The 19,627-nt window shown below is 42.0% G+C and overlaps 1 protein-coding gene across 1 annotated transcript in view; it reads right to left on the reverse strand.

Moving 5' to 3' along the window:
* Positions 1–19,627, reverse strand: part of TLE1 (TLE family member 1, transcriptional corepressor) — a 314,217-nt gene that overhangs the window by 156,721 nt on the left and 137,869 nt on the right. The window contains 3 exon segments of the mRNA XM_029616666.1: positions 11,191–11,207; positions 12,004–12,045; positions 12,048–12,207. Coding sequence (XP_029472526.1) covers positions 11,191–11,207; positions 12,004–12,045; positions 12,048–12,207 — 219 coding nt within the window.

Here is a 19,627-nt window from a genome sequence, read left to right on the forward strand (position 1 = left end):
CCAAGTATTTTCTGGCTCACAAGAAAACCTGAGGATATTGACTCATCCTATACGATGGCCTTGAACCTGTTTCCAATGAAAGATAAACTTAAGATAATTTTCCTTATTGCCCTTCTAAACAAAGGAGGCTGGCTATGCTCTCTAACTCAAAAGATGCATACACCTACAGAGAAATTCTGCTCACAGTAAAGCAGAGTTGCTTACCTGAAACAGGTGTTCTCCCAGGTCAGCAGAATGTAGTCCTCACATGAAGGTGACGTCATTGGATAGATCCCTATCACAAAAAAAACTTTTCTGTCAAAGTTTCTAGAACTTTTGACTGGCACACTGAGCATGCCCAGCATCCCATGATCCCTCGAGCCACAGGGGTCTCCCTTCAGTCTCATTTGTAGCAATAGTTGCGAGCGAAAAAATAAAATAATAAAACATTTGACCCAATTCCGCAGGGTGGGTTTCGTGATGACCACATCCTGCTGTCCTGGGAGAACACCTGTTACAAGTAAGCAAATCTGCTTTCTCCCAGGACAAGCAGGATGGTAGTCCTCACATGTGGGTGATTAGCAAGCTACAGGCTGACTCATATTTAATTTGGACCAACATTGTACAACTTGTGCAACATGCACAACTGGTGTACTGTTGGGGAAAAAATGAGGCAGCCTGAAAATCACAGCAGGTGGATGTGGAAGGAGTAGGGATTATACTGGAAATAAGTTCAAGACGGATTGACCAAAGTCAGAGTCTTGTCGTCCTTCCTTGTCCAAGCAGTAATGTGCTGCAAATGTGTGAAGAGAACTCCATGTTGCAGCTTTACAGATGTCAGCAATTGGTACTGAACGATTGTGTGCTACTGAGGTTGCCATGGCTCTGAGTGTGCCTTCACTCGTCCCTGGAGATGAAGGCCTGCTTTGTCATAGCAGAATTTAATACAGTCTGCTAGCCAATTGGAAAGAGTTTATTTCCCCACTGCAACTCCTGGTTTGTTTTTATCAAAAGAAACAGAGTTGGGTGGATTTCCTATGGACTGCATTGCGGTCTAGGTAAAATGCAAGTGAACGTTTACAGTCCAAGGTGTGTAAAACCATCTCGCCCTGGTGAGTGAGGCCTTGGGAAAAAGGTGGGCAAGACTACAGACTGATTCAAGTAGGAGTCAGTAACCACCTTGGGAAAGAATTTAGGGTGAGTATGTAGCACCACTCGGTCATGTAGGAACCTGGTATAGGACGAGTATGTGACAAGTGCTTGTAACTCACTAATCCTTCGAGCAGATGTAATGATTACTAGGAAGAGAACTTTCCATGTAAGAAATTTAACATTACAGGAGTGCAAAGGCTCAAACGGGGAGCGCATGAGCCTTGTAAGTACTACATTTAAGTCCCATTCAGTGACTGGGGGCCTTAGAGGGGGCTTAAGTTGTAAGAGACCGCTCATAAATCTACTCAGAAGGGGTTACGCTGTTACTGGGGCATCCACTACTCCCCTTGTGGTTAACGCTGAGATGGCATTCATGTGTACCCGCACTGAAGAGGTCTGGAGACCAGAGTCTGAAAGGTGCCAGAGATAGTCTACAGTGGGGCAGGAAAAGGGGTCTCTTCCACTTAGACGATAGGATTTACGTGTAGAAGGTTTATGTGAAGCTACAAGCACTTGAGAGACATCAGTTGAAAGTTTGAGCGGTTAGAGGATCAAGCTTTCAACATCCAAGCTGTGAAGGACAGGATCTGAAGGTTTGGATGGTGTAACATGCCTTGGTTCTGAGTTATGAGAGTGGGTGCTGTACCCAGGTGAATTGGTTCTCTGATCGAGAGGTCGAAAAGTATGGGAAACCACACTTGTCGAGGCCAATATGGGACTATGAGTATCATTGACCCTTTGCCCTGTTGCAGCTTCACGAGAGTTTTGGCTATGAGCGGTATCGGGGATACACGCATAGGAGGCCTGAATTCCAGGGGCGAGCAAAGGCGTCCATGGCTAATTTGTCTCACTGCCTGTGCAGGGAGTAGAATCTGTCCACCTTGTGATTCAATTTGGACACAAATTGGTCTATCATTGGCTGACCCCAACTTGGCTGATTCTGGACTTTACCACAGGACCCAGGGATCACTTGTGGGGATGGAACTGACGGCTGAGGTGATCTGCAACTTAGTTCTGTATGCCTGTCAGGTAAGTGGCCCGGAGAAACATGGAATGTGTTAGGGCCCAGTCCCAGATCTGTGTGGCTTCTTGGCAGAGGAGATAAGAGCCTGTGCCTCCCTGTTTGTTCAGGTACCACATTGCAACTGTGTTGTCTGTTTGTATGAGAATAGTCGTGTGTGAAAGGCAGTCCTTGAACGCATAGAGAGCATAATGTATAGCTCGAAGCTCTAGGAAGTTGATCTGAAATGTTGTTTCGAGCTGTGTCCAAGTACCCTGAGTTTGAAGATTGTTCACATGAGCTCCCCAACCTAAGGTGGATGCATCTGTGGTTAAAGTTACTTGTGGAACTGGCTGCTGGAAGGATAGACCTGTTAGCAAGTTGTTTGTGTTTGTCCACCAGAGAAGAGATAAATGTAACTGGTGGGTTATATGAATTGGAGATGACAGTGGTTGAATGGCTTGGAGCCATTGAGATTTTAGAGTCCATTGTGTTATTCTCATAGCCAGCCTGGCCATAGGGGTGACGAGGACCGTGGAAGCCATGTGTCCCAGCAACGTTAAGAATTGATGGCTGAGGCTATTGTCTTTGTGTGCAGAGATACTGCTTAGTCTGGAGAGAGTGTCTGCGCAGTCGTAGGGCAGGAAGGCCTTTGCGACTGTGGTGTCCAAATCTGCTCTGATGAAAGTTAGGAGGTGAGATGGAGGCAGGTGGGATTTTTGGTAGTTTATGAGAAATCCCAATGACTGTAGCAGATGGATAGTGAGCTTGAGAGCGTCGAGAGCTCCTTGCTTAAATTGGCTCTTTATGAGCCAGTCGTCCAGGTAAGGAAAGACGTGTATGCTTTTCTTGCATAGATGGGCTGCAGCCACTGCTAGGCACTTTGTAACACACGGGGTGCCGAGGAAAGTCCGAAAGGCAGGACCCGGTATTGAAAGTGTTGATGTCCCTCTAGGAAATGCAGGTATTTGTGGTGAGGTGGGAAGATTGGAATGTGAGCATAAGCATCTTGAAAATCCAGAGAACAGAGCCAATCTCCTGTTTGTAAGAGGGGAAGCATGGTGCCCAGGGACACCATCCTGAATTTTTCTTTTTGTAGAAATATTTTGAGATTGTGGAGGTCTAAGATGGGGTGAAGGCCTCCTGTTTTCTTTGGAATGAGAACATAGCAGGAGTAGAACCCTCTGCCCTGCTGAGGTCAGGGGACAGGTTCCATGGCCCTGGCACCCAGAAGGGTGGATAGTTCTGACTCTAGAAGACTTGTGTGATCTTTGTGTATCCACAGTGGGTTGGGTGGTGAATCCTGGGGTACCATGAGAAAGTTCAGAAGTTATCCCTGGGATATGATAGAAATAACCGATTGGTCTGTGGTGATGCTGAGCCAATTGGTTATAATGCCTCTGTATCACTCCATGGAGAGACTACACCTTGAATAGTGTGCACAATTCTGGTCGCCGCATCTCAAAAAAAAAATATATATAGTTGCGATGGAGAAGGTACAGAGAAGGGCAACCAAAATGATAAAGGGGATGAAACAGCTCCCCTATGAGGAAAGGCTGAAGAGGTTAGGCCTGTTCAGCTTGGAGAAGAGACAGCTGAGGGAAGATATGCTAGAGGTCTTTAAGATCATGAGAGGTCTTGAACGAGTAGATGTGAATCTGTTATTTACACATTCGGATAATAGAAGGACTAGGGGGCATTCCATGAAGTTAGCAAGTAAAACATTTAAGACTAATCGAAGAAAGTTCTTTCACTCAATGCACAATTAAGCTCTGGAATTTGTTGCCAGAGGGATGTGAGTAGTGCTGTTAGTGTAGCTGGGTTCAAAAAAAGGTTTGGATAAGTTCTTGGAGGAGAAGTTCATTAACTGCTATTAATCAAGTTTACTTAGGGAATAGCCACTGCTATTAATTGCATCTGTAGCATGGGATCTTCTTGGTGTTTGGGTAATTGCCAGGTTCTTGTGGCCTGGTTTGGCCTCTGTAAGGAAACAGGATGCTAGGCTTGATGGACCTTGGTCTGACCCAGCATGGCAATTTCTTATGTTCTTATAACCCGACCTCCTACTGGCAAATCTGATTTTGGATTTGAGAGGGGCTGCTGTCTGTTGTGTCCGTCGATTCCCGACGCCCTCTCTCCGCCCTCCTCACCTCTTTGGCGTCTCCCTATTCGCCTGCGGGAAGATTGGCTGCCGCGGCATTCCTCTACGAGGTCCTCCGGCGTCCCCGGACCAGCTCCACACTGCTAACTGCCATGTTTCCAGGAGGCCTAGGGGCACACATGCGGCGCGGCCCTGACTGAAGTACTGGCAATGGCGCGAACCTCGGGGGCGTCCCCCGAAGATGATGTCACCCGCGACGGATATTTAAGGTCTTAGAATTTGCTAACACATCGAGTTAGCTAGGGTTTTGCTACCTAAGCTACTCTGCCTCCTCGGACTAACTAGGGGTACCCACTCCTTGAGGGCCTCGCTCTCTCTCTTACATTGTAGATTGCAGTCTGGAAACTGTACTCTCTCCTCGAGGGCCCCTGTTCCCGGACTTCTTTGAATTCACTTCTGCCTGGAAGTCAGCACTGCCTACTACATCTGTGAGTTACCATCGCTCTCTCAGAGCTTTCCCTGGAACCAGGTACTCGCTCCTCGAGGGCCTATATATTCCAGCTCCTGGGCTTCTATGAGATATTGTGTGAGTCTTACCATCAGGTTCGGTACATGAACTCTGCTTACCCTGCCTACTCACTATATTTCAATTTCTCTATAGCTCAGCCTCCAGGGATCGCTGTTCCAGCTTGTAACTACAGCCCAGCTGGGCATTCCAGCTCACTACTGCCACCTCTGGTGCTTCAGTATACTGTCTAATAAAAGAACTAGTGTGTGTCTGTCTCCATACTCTGAGCCTGACCGGTGGTCCCTCTCAGAGTCTTCCGCCACTGGTCCAAGGATCCACCCACAACTCTCCTAAATACTACACTGTTCTCTGGAAAGGTTTCAAAATCCAGAAGCTTGGCCTGTTTGTGGAGGAGGCTGAGGTCTGGATGCTTTAGGCTGTCGAGGATGTCCTCTGAGATGGTCTAGTCATGCGACCTCGAGATGCAGGTGGATAATACCTGCATGGGCGATAAAAAGGCTTCTTAGGGTCTCTTCTGGTTGAACTTCTGGCAGAAGAAGCGACCTCAGTAGTGACCGTTGATAATTGGCACAGGGTCTCATTATGGTCATTCAACTGAGCCACTGCATCTTTGATTTTATCACCGAATAGATTCTCACCGGTGAAAGGTAAATCAGCCAGTCTATCTTGGACCTCAGGTCTGAGGTTTTTAACCAGGCCCATCTCCTGGCACTGATTCCTGTTGCCAACATACGAGAAGCTGTCTCGAAGGAATCATAAGCAGCACGAACTTCGTGTTTTCCAGCTTCCAACGGCATTGAGACTGGTTTGCTGCTGTTGAGGAAGAGAGTCAGCTACTTCCTGAACCTGTTTCCAAAGGTTTCTCTGGTACTGAGTCATGTACAATTGGTATGCAGCGATTCTTGATTCCAGCATAGAACCCTGAAACATTTTACGGCCTAAAAGATCCATGAATCTTTGATCTTTGCCAGGAGGTGTTGATGAATGTGGACAAAGTCTCCTTGATTTCTTTTGTGCTGACTCCACAACCACTGCCTGATGTGGCAGTTGTGGTTTCTGGTATCCAGGTGTGTGCTGAACAAGATAAGTTGCATCTGTTCTTCTATTTACTGGAGGATCAGTGCAGGGATGTTCCCAGAGTTGATACTGTAGATCTACTAGTACTTCGTGTACTGGGATAGCTACGACTTCCTTTGGAGCATCAACAAATTGGAGTACAAATTGTATCTTCTTCTGTAATGAGATTGAAGGGAATCATCTCTAACATCTCCCTAATGAAATTGGCAAAGAAGATATCTTCTGGGGGAGATTTCCTTCTTTCTTCTGGAGGAGAGAGTTCTGACAAAATATCCTCCATGGATGAGTCAATGTCTACATCTTCCCATGTATCAGAGAAGGTCTCTGGTCAAGATCTTGGACGAGGGAAGAAAGCTGGCATTGTAGGACATTCTGGCACCGATTCGGGTCACTTGGGATATTTTCTGAAGCCTGTTGCCATAATGGCAAACGTTGAGGCCCAAAAACCGTCAATGTCCTGCAGACACCGAGAAAATGGTGGGAGCAGTACCGACCGGGAACAGTGATTTTATTCACGAAACAAAGGAAAATATATCCTGATGGGAGACCCCTATGAGGGAATATTTTTCTGAAGAAAGTTGAGATTTTTCCGTGAGAAAAATTGTGTGAGAAGTCTCACAGAGCTCCTAACCACGAGGCAAACTGCAGCACGAAAAAAAAAAAAAAAAGACTGAAGGGAGATCCCTGTGGCTCGAGGGATCATGGCATGCTGGGCATGCTCAGTGTGCCAGTCAAAAGTTCTAGAAACTTTGACAGAAAAGTTTTCCGTGATAGGGCTCCATCCAGTGATGTCACCCTCATGTGAGGACTCCCATCCTGCTCGTCCTGGGAGAAACCTCATATTTCTAGTAGGGAAATACTACCATCAGTATTGTGTGTTGCTCTTTCGGCCTTGCTTCAGTTCCATGTATTTTCACAAAATGGCTCACAATGTTTCTAGGTAGAGTATGTGCTTCCCTACCTGGATAACTGATTGGTCAAATGCCGACAGGCTGGAAGCAAAAAACTATGCACATCACCATCCTGAAGTTGCTAGAATTCATAAAAATTACCAAAAATCAAAATTCATCTTTCTCCTTGACTGGAATTTACTGAGAACCTTCTAAATATGACTTGGACAAGAGCCTTTCTCCCTCCTGGCAGAATCACCAAGCTAATGATCACAGTGAAGAGAGAGATTATGAAGTTAGCCAACATCAGCTTGGGAAATGTTGAGGATATTAAACTATATGGCTTCAATAGTCCATGTATGTCCTCAACATGTCCATGTCATTCCCTTGGCACATCGCCATGAGACAAGCCCAGTGAACCTTAAAGTCTCAGAGGAATCAAGCCATGCAGGAATTCAAGGGAGCATTCATGTCACATCTCAGAGGTTTTCTACTTTACCTATTTAAAAAATAAATAAAATAAATTTCTACCTACCAAATTGTCTTAGATGTCTCGAATTTGGGTTAGAGAGCTCATATTCAAAGGCATCACACATATGGGGGCCCTTGATCCAATCAGAAAAATGTTATCACACATTTCCTGGAATTAGGGTAGTTTTGAATGCTCTAAGGGCTTTCAGAGATCTGGTAGCCAATAAAATTAAATGTTTTGTGTCAGGAGTCTGTCAGGATTTGGAACTGGACCATTTCTCACAGGATGGCCTTAAGAGCCACCTACCTGGCAGGCAAGGAGAACAATGGCTAACAGTATTTTTTCTTAAGTGGAAAATATCTGAGAGATTGTTTCCTTCCTTGAGTGGAAGCAAACATAAGAACAGACTAAAACAGACTAACTTCAGACAACTTCTCCCTCCATTGTGGATGGGACAAGTTCTGGGTCATCTAAACAAGCATCCTCCAATATACCTGAGGTGAAAACCTTGCTGAAACTAAGAAAAGATTTAAAAAAAAAAAAGTCTGTGATAATCATAGACCCTTTATGGCTGAGACAAATTTCATTCACACTACTCCAGGAATTGTCAAGTCAGGAAACCAATCTAGTTGGGGAGTTCCCTAACTAATCATGCAGAATGCTTCATTATCAAAACAACCAATCCCTTACCCTCACTGCCTGGTTGTTGAGAGCATAAGTTGGCTTCTCCAATGAGGTGTCATGTCCTTCTGGCTTCAAGGAAGGAATCCATGAGAAAATCTTTTAGGTTGAAGTGAAGGAGTCTATCATAGTGGGTTAATTAGGCTCCTTTTCTGTCCCACACAAAATCTGCTTGAATACCTTTTACATCTTTCAGACCTCAGTTTGAAAACCAACTGTCAGGGTACATATTAGTGCAATCTGTAGAAGGGAACCCAATATCTGTGCAGCCTTTAGGTATCAGATGTATGCAGGACTTGCTTTAATTGCAGCCTCTCAACAAGCCTCCTGCGTCATGGGACCTGTGTTCTTGCCCAGTTGATTAAAACCTGTTTTTCAGCTCCTAGCCTCCTATGCATTGAATTACCTGACCTATAAAGTCATTTTTTGTGACAATCACCTCAACCCATAGAGTTATCTACTTTATGCTAAAATTCATCATAATAGGCTGGTTCTGCACACCCATCCCAAGTTCCTGCCCAAGGTGGCACTGGACTTCGACCTTAACCAGTTAATCACTCTCCCAAAGTTCTTCCCCAGGCCACATGTGCATAAAGGCAAAAATGTGCTGCACGGTTTAAATTACAAGTTGTTTCTCTTTGGAGAAACCAAAACCCACAGAAAGTTTACCCAGCTTTTTCTTTTTACCCCCAATAAAATCTACGATTGCTATATCTAAATTATTTCTGTCTAATTGGATAACAGATTGCATGTCCTTTTGTTATGCCCAGGCAGTCCCAACTCTGAAAGAGCAAGTCAAGGTTCAAAATGTTAAAGCCATTCCTGCATCAGTGGCTCAACTTAGATCAACTACCATTAAGGAGATTCATAAAGCTGAGACATGGAATTCTGACCACACGCTCACATCTCACTAACTCACGATATGACAATGGTTTTTGAGCAAATTTGTTCAAGGTGTTAGAGTTACAACCCAATATCATGCCTTTATGGCCCATTTTTATTTTTTCAGGTTGTCTTACTAAAGCAAAAAAAAGTATAAAATATGATAGAGCTTCTTCATCACAAAAAACAAAAACTACTCGACAGCTTGTTTCTTTTTTTCCCCCTTTTGTTGGAAGACACCGCTTAGCTATGGAGTCCCACTGTATAGCTAATCAACTTGTTTGACTCTTGGAGAAAAACAAGTCCCTAAATAATAGGATAATCAGCCACATATACCCTCCTGCCTCCCCCTTTTGGGTGGCTTATCTGCTAAAATATAGACAGTCTGAGGAGGCCTACATGGTAACTGTATAGGAAGTTCAATACTTGCTCAGGGAAAAAGAGAAAATGTCTAGGCTTTTCCAGACAGTCAAGGAAATGCTCCACATCGGGCGACATCACCACTTGTGTGACTGATTATCTTGCTGGCCATGGGGAATACCCATTACAGGTAAGTGATTTAATTTTCCAACCTGTAACTACTCTCCCAGTTTCTTCATTCCTCCAGTGTTTACTCTATCACCTGCAAACAAGCATATTTTTCCCCTCCAGTATCTCCACAAGGTTGCTAATAAAAATTTAGCATAGCAGCTTCCAGGTTTACATAGAGTCAAAATGGTGAGATCCAAAAAGAAGTTTTCCAAAAATCTGAACACAGTCTCTCCTCAGGAATGAAAATTACACTCAACATTCATTCCTGTCAATGTATGTAAAATGTTAACCCATTTGGAGGCAATACCCCAAATAAAAAAACATATGAAAAACAAACTGGCTTGGATTTTGTTTTAACTGGCAACAGAAATTAAATTTTTCCTGTAACTTGTTTTCTTCAAATTAAACTAAATCTTTCTATCTACCTACTTACATAGTCATCTCTAGGAAGCAGCCATAAAAAAGAAAAATTAGAAAATTAACACACACTAGTGGCAGTTTCAAAGACCCTAGGCTAAAGTTCTTAAAAATACACAAGCAGCTGTAAAAAAAAAAACAACCCAAAAAAAACAACAAAAAGTCCAACTGCACTTGCAGTATGATTAGGGACAAGTTCTACACCACTTCATTTTAATACTCATACCACAACTTTTCAAGAACTATAGGCTTTTTGTGCAAGAATTTCCCACAAAAATTAAACCTGCCGACATAATGACTTGCAATTTTGTGGAAACCTACCCCATCATTAAATCTGACATCCCTTTGCATATTCTTGGATGCAGTATGAAGCAAATCTCTTTCTTAGTGGGCAAGTTAAAACTGCATATACACAATTACCTTAAAGATCATATCGGACAAAGCATTAAAGTAGAGTCATGAGAACACACACAAATATCCCAAGAAGATTTGCAGTCCAACAAATTCACTGCACATAAGATCCTCTGGAGTAGTTTTGATCTATTCACAAATGCACAGAAGGAGCAACTATTTGGATTCAGAACATGGGCCATTAAAATAAATATAAAAGAGATCAGAAAAAAATATTCTTTCAGATGACTCATAGAGAGGGCAAGTGACAAACACCTGAGACTTGTCTGACAAATGTTACCATTCTACCCTCCATTAAAAAACAAGCAAGAACTCCGGGCTAGAAGATTTGTTTCATCAAATCTTCTTAAAACCTTTTGTAACTTGAGATCTTTAAAGATCTTACTAAGCCTGATGGATTACTTGGATATATTTAAAACAAAAGTTTGTGCCTGGAGGTAAGTATGCATGAGCATGTTGGGATGGGGGGGATTGACAGGACAGTTAAGGCACATTACAATTTATACGAGACTCTTCCTAAGATTATCTTTAAAACCTGTGTACAAGAGACTGCTTCAGTGTCTTAAGATTTCCAAGTTAACCATTTTTCACCTAAGTTTTTCTTCCCCTTACAAAGAGTTAGAGTTATGTGAGTGTGTGTGTGTGTGAGAGAGAGAGAGAATATTTTTGCCAAAGGACTTTAACCTGCACAATCAACACATAATGACAAGTTTGCATTACAAAGCTAGATAAGTGAAAAAAAAAAAAGGTCAATATGCAAAGCTGTCAAATCTGGTAGGTAGTTCCCTAAAAAGGAATTGTTCACTCAAGACAACCAGTGTCAAAAACTTTGTAATCAAGAATGCTCATTTTATTCTTCCAAACGCAACAAGACTGCATCTACCTCAGAGAGAGAAAGAGAGAGAGATGTTTATCTATTTAGATATAAGCACATGACCTTGGAGTTATGAAAACAAAACACTAATAAGTCAGTCTAGGCTGGGAGAAGGAAGCAGGAGAGGAAGGTTTTGTTCATGGCAGTGAAGGAGGGGGGGGGGGAGGGATGTTATAGCAGTAGGTGGTACTTACTGTGCCTGGTTCTCTGTCTGCTCCCGTAGTAACCAAGAAATGCAGACAAGCCCCGTTTCAGGCAGAGGCAAGATCAGAAACAAACAAAAAAGACAAAAAAACAAAAACAAAACAAAAAAACAAACAAAAAAAAGGAGGAAAAATTAGAACACAAGCCCCAAAAAGTTTTAAAATGGCTTTTATTTATAGAAATCATTGCACATTCCTAATACAGTGATTTACTGAAACTTACAGTAATTTGTAAACAAGATTTAATTTACAGTTTAACCACACACATGCCTAATTTTCTATTTTGTGACAGAATAAATTAGTTTTAGAACTCAAGTGCAATTCTGCCTATATTTGATGGAAATTATGGAATTCTTTAGGTCTATTAAATGTAACAGATATAAATCATCCAACCTTTCATTTAAATAATCAAATAAAAAGCTCCCTGTAAATTAATTCCATTACTCTAATTTACCAACTTAAGAAAAAAAAATTAACAATTAGCTACTTAAGCAGGTAACAGTACAGTATGATGCAAGCCATGATTGTTACACTATGCTCTTGCAGCCAATTTTTAACAAAATCTAGTGAATTCCAGACACCCTTTTCAGTTCCATATGAAATATTACAACCACTGAAAACTTACAGTGAATTAACTCCATGGCAATTACTGTCAATATTAGTCTTAGTCATCTGCAAGTTGCAACAGTGTGCTCTAATTTCTATAATAGGCAGTTTTGTCTCTTCAGAGACATAGAAGAGTGTGCATGAATAAAGAGCCATGTGCGACACAAACGTCCTAATCAGGCTTGCACTGCCTCTCACCTCTGTGGTGATCTGAATCATGATGCTTCTTGTCATCTTTATTGCCAAGTGAGACTGCCCGCCCAAAGCATTAGAAAGGGCAAGGAGGCCAGCACTGCTTCCAAGGGGTGGGACTCCTGGAGGCTGAAGACCTGATGGATGTGGTGTAAGAGGCACCGGAGGTCCATGGCCATGAGAAAGGTGTTGAGCTTGTAATTGCTGCTGCTGTTGATATTCACAGGACAGAAGACAATACACGATGGGTAGAAGGGAAGGCACGGGAATGAGAAAAGGAGAAATGGGGAGGGAGAGAACAGAAAGAGACAAACCTTAGAATAGCCAATCAAAAAAACGTATATGATCAATTCTAAGCTATTTAGCTTATTACAAGTTTAAAAGACCAAGCCCAATGCTACAAATCGTGGGCCTAATCTATTGTTAATGCAAGGTCATGGCTAAGATATTACCCCTCCTCTTTTTACCCAACTGCAAAAAAAAAAATAAAAAATTGGAATGTCACTAAGTTAGGCACATCAATTAAAAATTAAAAATAAAGTCAAGCCAGGTTCTCTCCCCTATCCCCCCTCCCCCATCCACCCTCATTTAAACAAAAAAAGCATTGCCTTCATTGGGGTAAAGATGCTGAAGGGAACAGGTGGAGAGAGGAAGCATTAACACAGCTTTCTAGAGAATTTATAAAATGAGACAGCCACCATTTCAGATTATAGTAACAATTATATTATGCATACAATCACTTTCCCATCTCTTCAAAGACACTTTAATGCCTGCTCTGTCACCTTTTAAGCGCTCAGCAACAGAGATAGAAAACTGAAGAAATTGGCAGCAGCCTCATGGTCCAGTAGGCAGGCTCATTAGCACTTAATTAAAAACTAGACACCTGCCATAAGAAATGTGCTCAAAAAAGGATGAGTAACAGGTCTGCCCTGCCACCAATTACAATCATTACTTGTAGTGCAAAAGGATATATGTCCGGTGTTTAAAATTAAAAAAAAGGAAAAGGTAGTTATGCAGGCATAAGCAAGTGCAATTGTGGTAATTAACCACAGCTCTGTATAGAAAAAGAAAAAAAAAAAATTAAAAAGCAGGGGATTATAACCGAAGCAGAAAATGATGCCCAGAGAGAAAAGAAATCCTGTCCCTCTCCCATTTAAGCAAAAAGCCATTCAGATTGTTCTCAAGAACCAGAATCAAACATGCTTTATTTCCTCAGTTATTTAACTCAAGTGCATGTGTAACATGTCCCACACCAGACAGCAGCACTCATTTATTCATGGGCCATGATGCTAAAATGTAAATAATTTTACTGATCCCCCTTAAAAAGACTTTTCTAGCTTAAAATAGATGACAAACCAAGTGATGTCATATGACAATGAAATGAAAACCTTGTGAAGATGTAGTACACACATTATGACTGCCCAGCTCAGTAGTACACTGCCATCTCAGAAGAGATTGGTTTGGTGTGGGGAAACTGGTGTCAACCACAGCTTGTATACGGATAGAAGTTTAAAAAAAAAAAAAGTTCAACAGAAAAATTACCAATCCAAACCTAAAACAAGCCTATATTCGCAAGCATTTTTTTTTTCTACCTAACTGATGATCAGGCACAGGTCTGCTTTTGAAAAAAAACAAAACCATATGTAGCAGAGCTGGTTTGGCAGCTCACTGGTGAGTTTTGTGCATTTCAATGTAGAGGAGCTGGGTTTAATTTCCTGGCCCAGCTTCTTCTCCTTGAACTATACAGGGTCATGAATACAGAGGCAGCAGTATTCACACAGCCCTTTAGTGAAAAGGGAATCTCTGCCACCACCCAATGGCGATCCCTAGTGGCCACAGGATCCACGTTAGCTGGTCTCCAGAGAGTGCTGCAGTTTGTGACCAATGGGCAAGGAGTGTCACTCAGATGACTGGGAGAGGAACCATACACAGTTGTGAATGAAGGCTCGAGGTGCTCTAGCCTAATAGATGCCGGGTGCAATTAAGTTGGAAGCCCAAAGAAGCACCAGGAAACTACCAGACAAAAAAAAAAAAAAAAAAAAAACCATTGTGTAATAAAAGGCTACCCAGATATCACTTTGTAGCCTAGCTAAAGGTACTACATAGGGAGCAGAACTTGTGCATTTGTAGACAGCAACACCTAGAGGCCTCAGTTTATCAAGGATAAATGTCCTATTATGTGCTTAAAGGCGGTTCCTTTGATCAATTAGATCTTTTGCCTTTTAAAGCAGCAGTTATAAAGCAAGTATCTTCAAAATATCAACTTGCTGGTTGCTTGGCTGCAGTGTTTCCTGTATTGATCTTATGCTTCAATCCCTTCTAGTCTGACATTTTAAATACATTTCATTTTTAGTAACTAAAAGGCCAAAAAAATATAGGCACAGGGAAAATGGGTGTTCATGATTGAGTGCCCGCTCTCCCAAAGCACGCCGATCGACCTCTATAGGGCCTCCAATACCCAAGTCTAACCACGGGTTAAACAGTGCGCTCGGCTGAGCGCACTTTATTGCATCGGCCTGCTAGATTTTTAAAGAGGGGTCACAACCATAATAAAATCTGGTAGTCATTTATTTTTAAGGCTACTCAACGAAACATAGAATATGACAGCAAAGAAGGATCATAAAGGTCCATTTAGTCTACCTGATTTCATAGAACCCCAGCTGATCTTTGGCTTTCTCCTCACATCTAGGGATCCTCTGTGCTTATCCCAGGTTCTGTTGAATTCTGTTACTGTTTTTTGTTGGGTTTTTTTTTTCACCTCTATCACCTCAACTGGAATTCTCTTCAATGTAACTAACACCCTTTTCCACTAAAAAAAAAAAAAAAGTTTGCTTCACATGCATTATTTATACTTATGAGGTATTTAAATGTTTGTGCCATCCTACATTTCTATTCTCCTGCATGGTATACGTATTTAGGTCATTTAGTCTCATTTCATAAGACTTCTACTGCAGACCTTGCACCATTTCAGTATTTGGATTTAATATCTGCCTTCTGAATAGGAAATTCATACAAGGTAGCCCTTTTCTGGACTGTCTCTATTAGACAGGGAATATTAGTGCATTTACTGTAGATTCAATATCAAGCAGGTTTTTGTTAATGCAGCAATACTAGCAAAACCAGTTTCTAAACAATTATGTCCATGACAAATCAGTCTCCCCACCCCTACTTCACTCCCTTTGTTCTGATTTTTATTTTCTCTCTCTGAGGAGAGACTAGAATTAGGGTTTTGAAACTTCCAACTTGGCTATTTGCATCATTATAAGTTGTAGGTCAAGGTTAGTGTTTTACTAGCCTGCATCACATCCCAGTAGAGCCATCCATTCTGTGTAAAATTTGAATATAAAATTAACTTTGAGAGTAGAAAATAAGTGATAATGTCTCCTTACGAGTTGTGCCCAAATTTGGAGGGACTCTCTCTGTATTTATCTGGCATCCACTGGAAATATATGCAGATTATCAGAGCTCTTTGCTTCCTGTGCCAGCCCCTCCCAGGCAGCATTAGAACAGTAGGCTGTATAGCTAGGTGTGGACAGAGCAAATCAGAGATCTATTCTGCTTCCTAATCCAGCTCCCTCCAATCCTGACATTTCCCTTTCCTTCCTGTCTCTTACAAGGAACAGGAGGGGAGGGGGTGAAGCTAGACTGGACAGAGGAAAATCTTTGTACTTCCCAATCCATCCCCTTCCCCCAACAAAAGGTGCTGCCTTGGGAAAATGTCAGTTAACAAGCAGAGTTAAAGGGGCTTTTACTGTGAATGGTTCACCCTTCATAAGTATCACCATCACAAAAGAGGAAAAAAGGATGGCCATGCTGTTCAAAATATAAGCTTTCTGATCAAGATAATTGTCCTTTTTATATGTCTTTACTCTAAAGTTTATCTTTGCTTATGTTCAGAGAAGGAAAGCAAGTTTGAAAATTGTGTTCTCTGTAGACAGCAGGATGAGTCAGCCATGACATGGGGGTGACCATCTGATGGCACCAAATGGACGCTTCTCTTTAGCTCAGTAGAGCTTTAAATCTATTGAGCATGTGTGGGAGCTCCCATGCATGCGCACTGCCTCATGAGCTTAGCTTTAGCTAGGTAGTAGACTCTCCAGGGAGACAAGTAGGTATTAAGCATGTCTAATTTAACCTGCTGTTTATGGAGAACACAGTTTACTGTAAGCAAACTTTCATTCTCTGTCAACAAGCAAAGCTGAATTAGCCATGACACATGGGGAGTCCCAAGCTGAGGATTTCAGTGGAGCGTTAACTGAATAACCAACCCAGACCCCACCATGGAAAGTGAACAGGCTGTGCAAAACTGCTTGTTCAAGCTACTGACATTCTCTGAGGAATGTCCAGATAGCAGTGGGATGTAAAGGTGTGTACAGATGACAAAGTTGCAACTTTGCTGCGACTGCAGTAGAAAACAGCTGTCAGATAAGCAACTGCAGTGGCCATGACACCAAGTTGATAAGCTTTGACAGAGTCTGATCTGTAGGCCAGCTAGTGCATAACACATCATACAGGCCAACAACCCACTGTAAATCATCCATTTAGTGACTGCTCTCCCAGCCCATGAGGACCTCAAGACACCAATAGCTAAGCTCTAGGAGTGATCGTGCATGAAGCCATAAACCAGGGCTCAATTGTGGGAGAGCCTCTTCACCTGTTATACACCTGAGGTCTGAGAACAAATGTAAGAAAACTGCTTGATTGATATGTAAAGAAGAGAGACTTACTTCTCAAAAAGATATTATGGATGGGTGAAGGGCCCCATCCTGCTGAGGGAAAAAAAAGACAATGGTGGATAACTGTCTAAAACCTCAAAGCTTGTCAACTCATCTAGTGGAATGGATAGCTTCAAGAAGCAGCCTCTTTCACATTGGATTCGGCATCCTCAACCTGGAATGTGGGGAAAAACATCAGCAGTATCAACATTTCATAACTTTTGGGAACCCAGTGATCCTGGTTGATCCTGCTCTACTCAAGCACAGAAAAGCAATCCTCCCCTTATCAGGAAGGGCAGGTCCCAAAGGAATAACCTGCCAAAAATTAGGGGCCCAGCTTCAATTGGGTCTGCTATCAATGCCTCTGGTCGGCGATTGTCATGTGGGTGTCTTTGCTCTATAAACTGCGGTAGAGGAAGTGGGGCCAGTCACACTGGACAGGGTGAAGAGACCGTGTCTGAAAGAAGAGCTGCTTTAAGAGGAACTGAGGCCTCGGCCCAGAAGCTTATTCTGTTGCCATAGACTGTCACTGAAGAAGTTGTCTCCAATATATGGAATGCTGATGACCTGTTATGATGTCCTCTCAGACTGCTGATTTAAATCCTGAACACCCTGTAAGGCCCCGTGACTGCTGCTCAGGATCTAGTGGCCAAGTCACAGGACTCATACACTGACCAAATGAGATGGCTCTGACACTTGTGTCCAGGAAAACCTGAAGTTATCCCTCTTGCTCCCCTTCTAGGGGAAGGGGTGGTGTAACAATTCCATGCTGTCATGTAAGTACTGAACCATGAGTAGTTGATGGCTGCAATGGAGGCCCTCAGCCCAGAACTTTGGAAAAATTTCCTACAGATGCCCAACAGACCACGCTCTCTGACTGAAGGCAGGCTGGAAAAAATGTGGTGGAATCATGGACACATCCAAATCCCGGGGCCTCCTGCCCTGACTCAGTTGGCTAGATGTCCCAATGCTGCAGGTTCCTTGATGACTATCTTCCTGAGCTTACTCCTATTTAAGACCCTGCTCTAACAGCAGCTACTGGGGAGCATGAGGAGAGTGGAAGATCTGCTGTGGTTCAGCTGGTTGGGTGCCTTGACACCAAAGGGTTTCTGGTGACATTTTCCTGAGTCTGCTCCTGTTTAAAGACCTTATTGCTAGAGCAAGGGCTGCATCCCTATATGTATATTTGGATACATCTCTCTTCAGTTTTCCAAGACCTTATTCCACGGTATAGGTAAGAAGAGGAAAGTCAATGTTAGGGCTCCCTCATCCATGCCTTTGGAACTTCCCTGTTCACGCCAGCCGATGCGTGATGTCGCTTTTCAAATCAAGGTAATACAGGACCAAGTGAACTTGGATCTGTGGGTCCATTTCGAGTATATCATCTATTTCTGAGCCCTGAAAATCTATCCCAATTGCAAGTTGATATACTAACTTTGGATGGAATCAGGGCTTACCAGGTGGAAACATCTCCACTTTTAGTCTGCCCAATGGTGGGAATTTGCCATCCTCAAGTCCTGTCATTTTAGACTCCTAGGCAGTCTAGTATCAGAATCAGCCTTGCAATTAAAGCCTGCTATGGTTAACTTTGGAGTTATTGTGATCTGCAATTATGTGCCTGCAAAAATCTGTTTCTACCTGTATTGATAACATTTTGAACACTCTGGAAGGAATAAGTGAACAAATATGAATGTTTAATTAAAGATTATGGTGTGAAACAGACATTTGGGGGGAAAAAAATTCTAGTCTCCATGAATCGCATGCTATTTTGGGAAGAGATAACCATTGTTTACAATTAGAGATGGAAAATGTTGAATAGTATTCTAAATTTTCCTCAAATCCCTACAATCCCTCCATTAGAAGTGTTAGGGGAATTCAATATTGAATTTTTAAAGGTATCAAATGAAGTGATTTCAGCATTATCTAAGATTTATTATTTGCCAATTAAGAAAAGAAGTAATGTAACTGGGGGTAATGATGGTAAGATTAGACTATCAAAAATTAATTCAGATCTTACAGACTTTCTGGAAACCTTAAACAATAATTAAGAATAAAGTGACTTTGGTGGCTTATGTTTAAGAGTCTGAAACAATGGACCTTTAGGTCTTTTTCAGGACAAACATGATTGTTTTTTGGGACAGAAAATTGAATTATTTCCAAACTTTGCTAGATGTGAAGTTTTACTTTTGAAAAAAACTATTTGCTCTTGGTACAACTTTTCTTTTAAGATTCCCTTGTGTGCCTGATCAAATATCAAAATAGAAAGTTTGTATTTTCTGATCTACTACATTTGGAAAACATTTTGCAGGCTAGATTAATATCCAATTCCACTTCTCCAATTGGTTCTAATTTCAGGGGATAGGACTATTAGAAGTATCCTTGTTTTTCTTTATTAATTTTGTTCTAAAGTGCTTCCCCCATTACATGGTCCAATGTTTAGCAATATTTGAGATATTTGTTGCCTTTGTATCCATCTTAGTGAATGATATTTCAATGAATATGCTGATTTTTCTTTTTATTAAAATTATGTTTAAAAATTCAATAGTGACATAAAAACAAAAAGAGACACAGTGTTCCAGTGGCAAGCGAATAGGAAATTGGGTTATCCCATACATCTGCTTGCCACAACAGCTTCTGGATCAAGACTTCTGCTCATTGGCCTACATTCTCATGGGTATCAACTACAAATATCATGCCAACTTTATTGAGAAAATTGGAATACAAATGGTCTCCTGGGAGCACCTGCCGCCACTAGAAGTCAGGTAAGGGATTCCTGTAGACCCTTCTTCCAAATTACAGGTCAGAATACTGATCCAAGATTCCAATGAAGATGACTGATCGGCATTAAAGACTGACATCTCAGAGAGGATAAGCTCCAGGGAAGTTTCCAATCCCTGTAGTTCCAGCTCTGTAAT

This window comes from Rhinatrema bivittatum, chromosome 1 (genome assembly GCF_901001135.1).
Source record: "Rhinatrema bivittatum chromosome 1, aRhiBiv1.1, whole genome shotgun sequence".
Lineage (NCBI taxonomy): Eukaryota > Metazoa > Chordata > Amphibia > Gymnophiona > Rhinatrematidae > Rhinatrema > Rhinatrema bivittatum.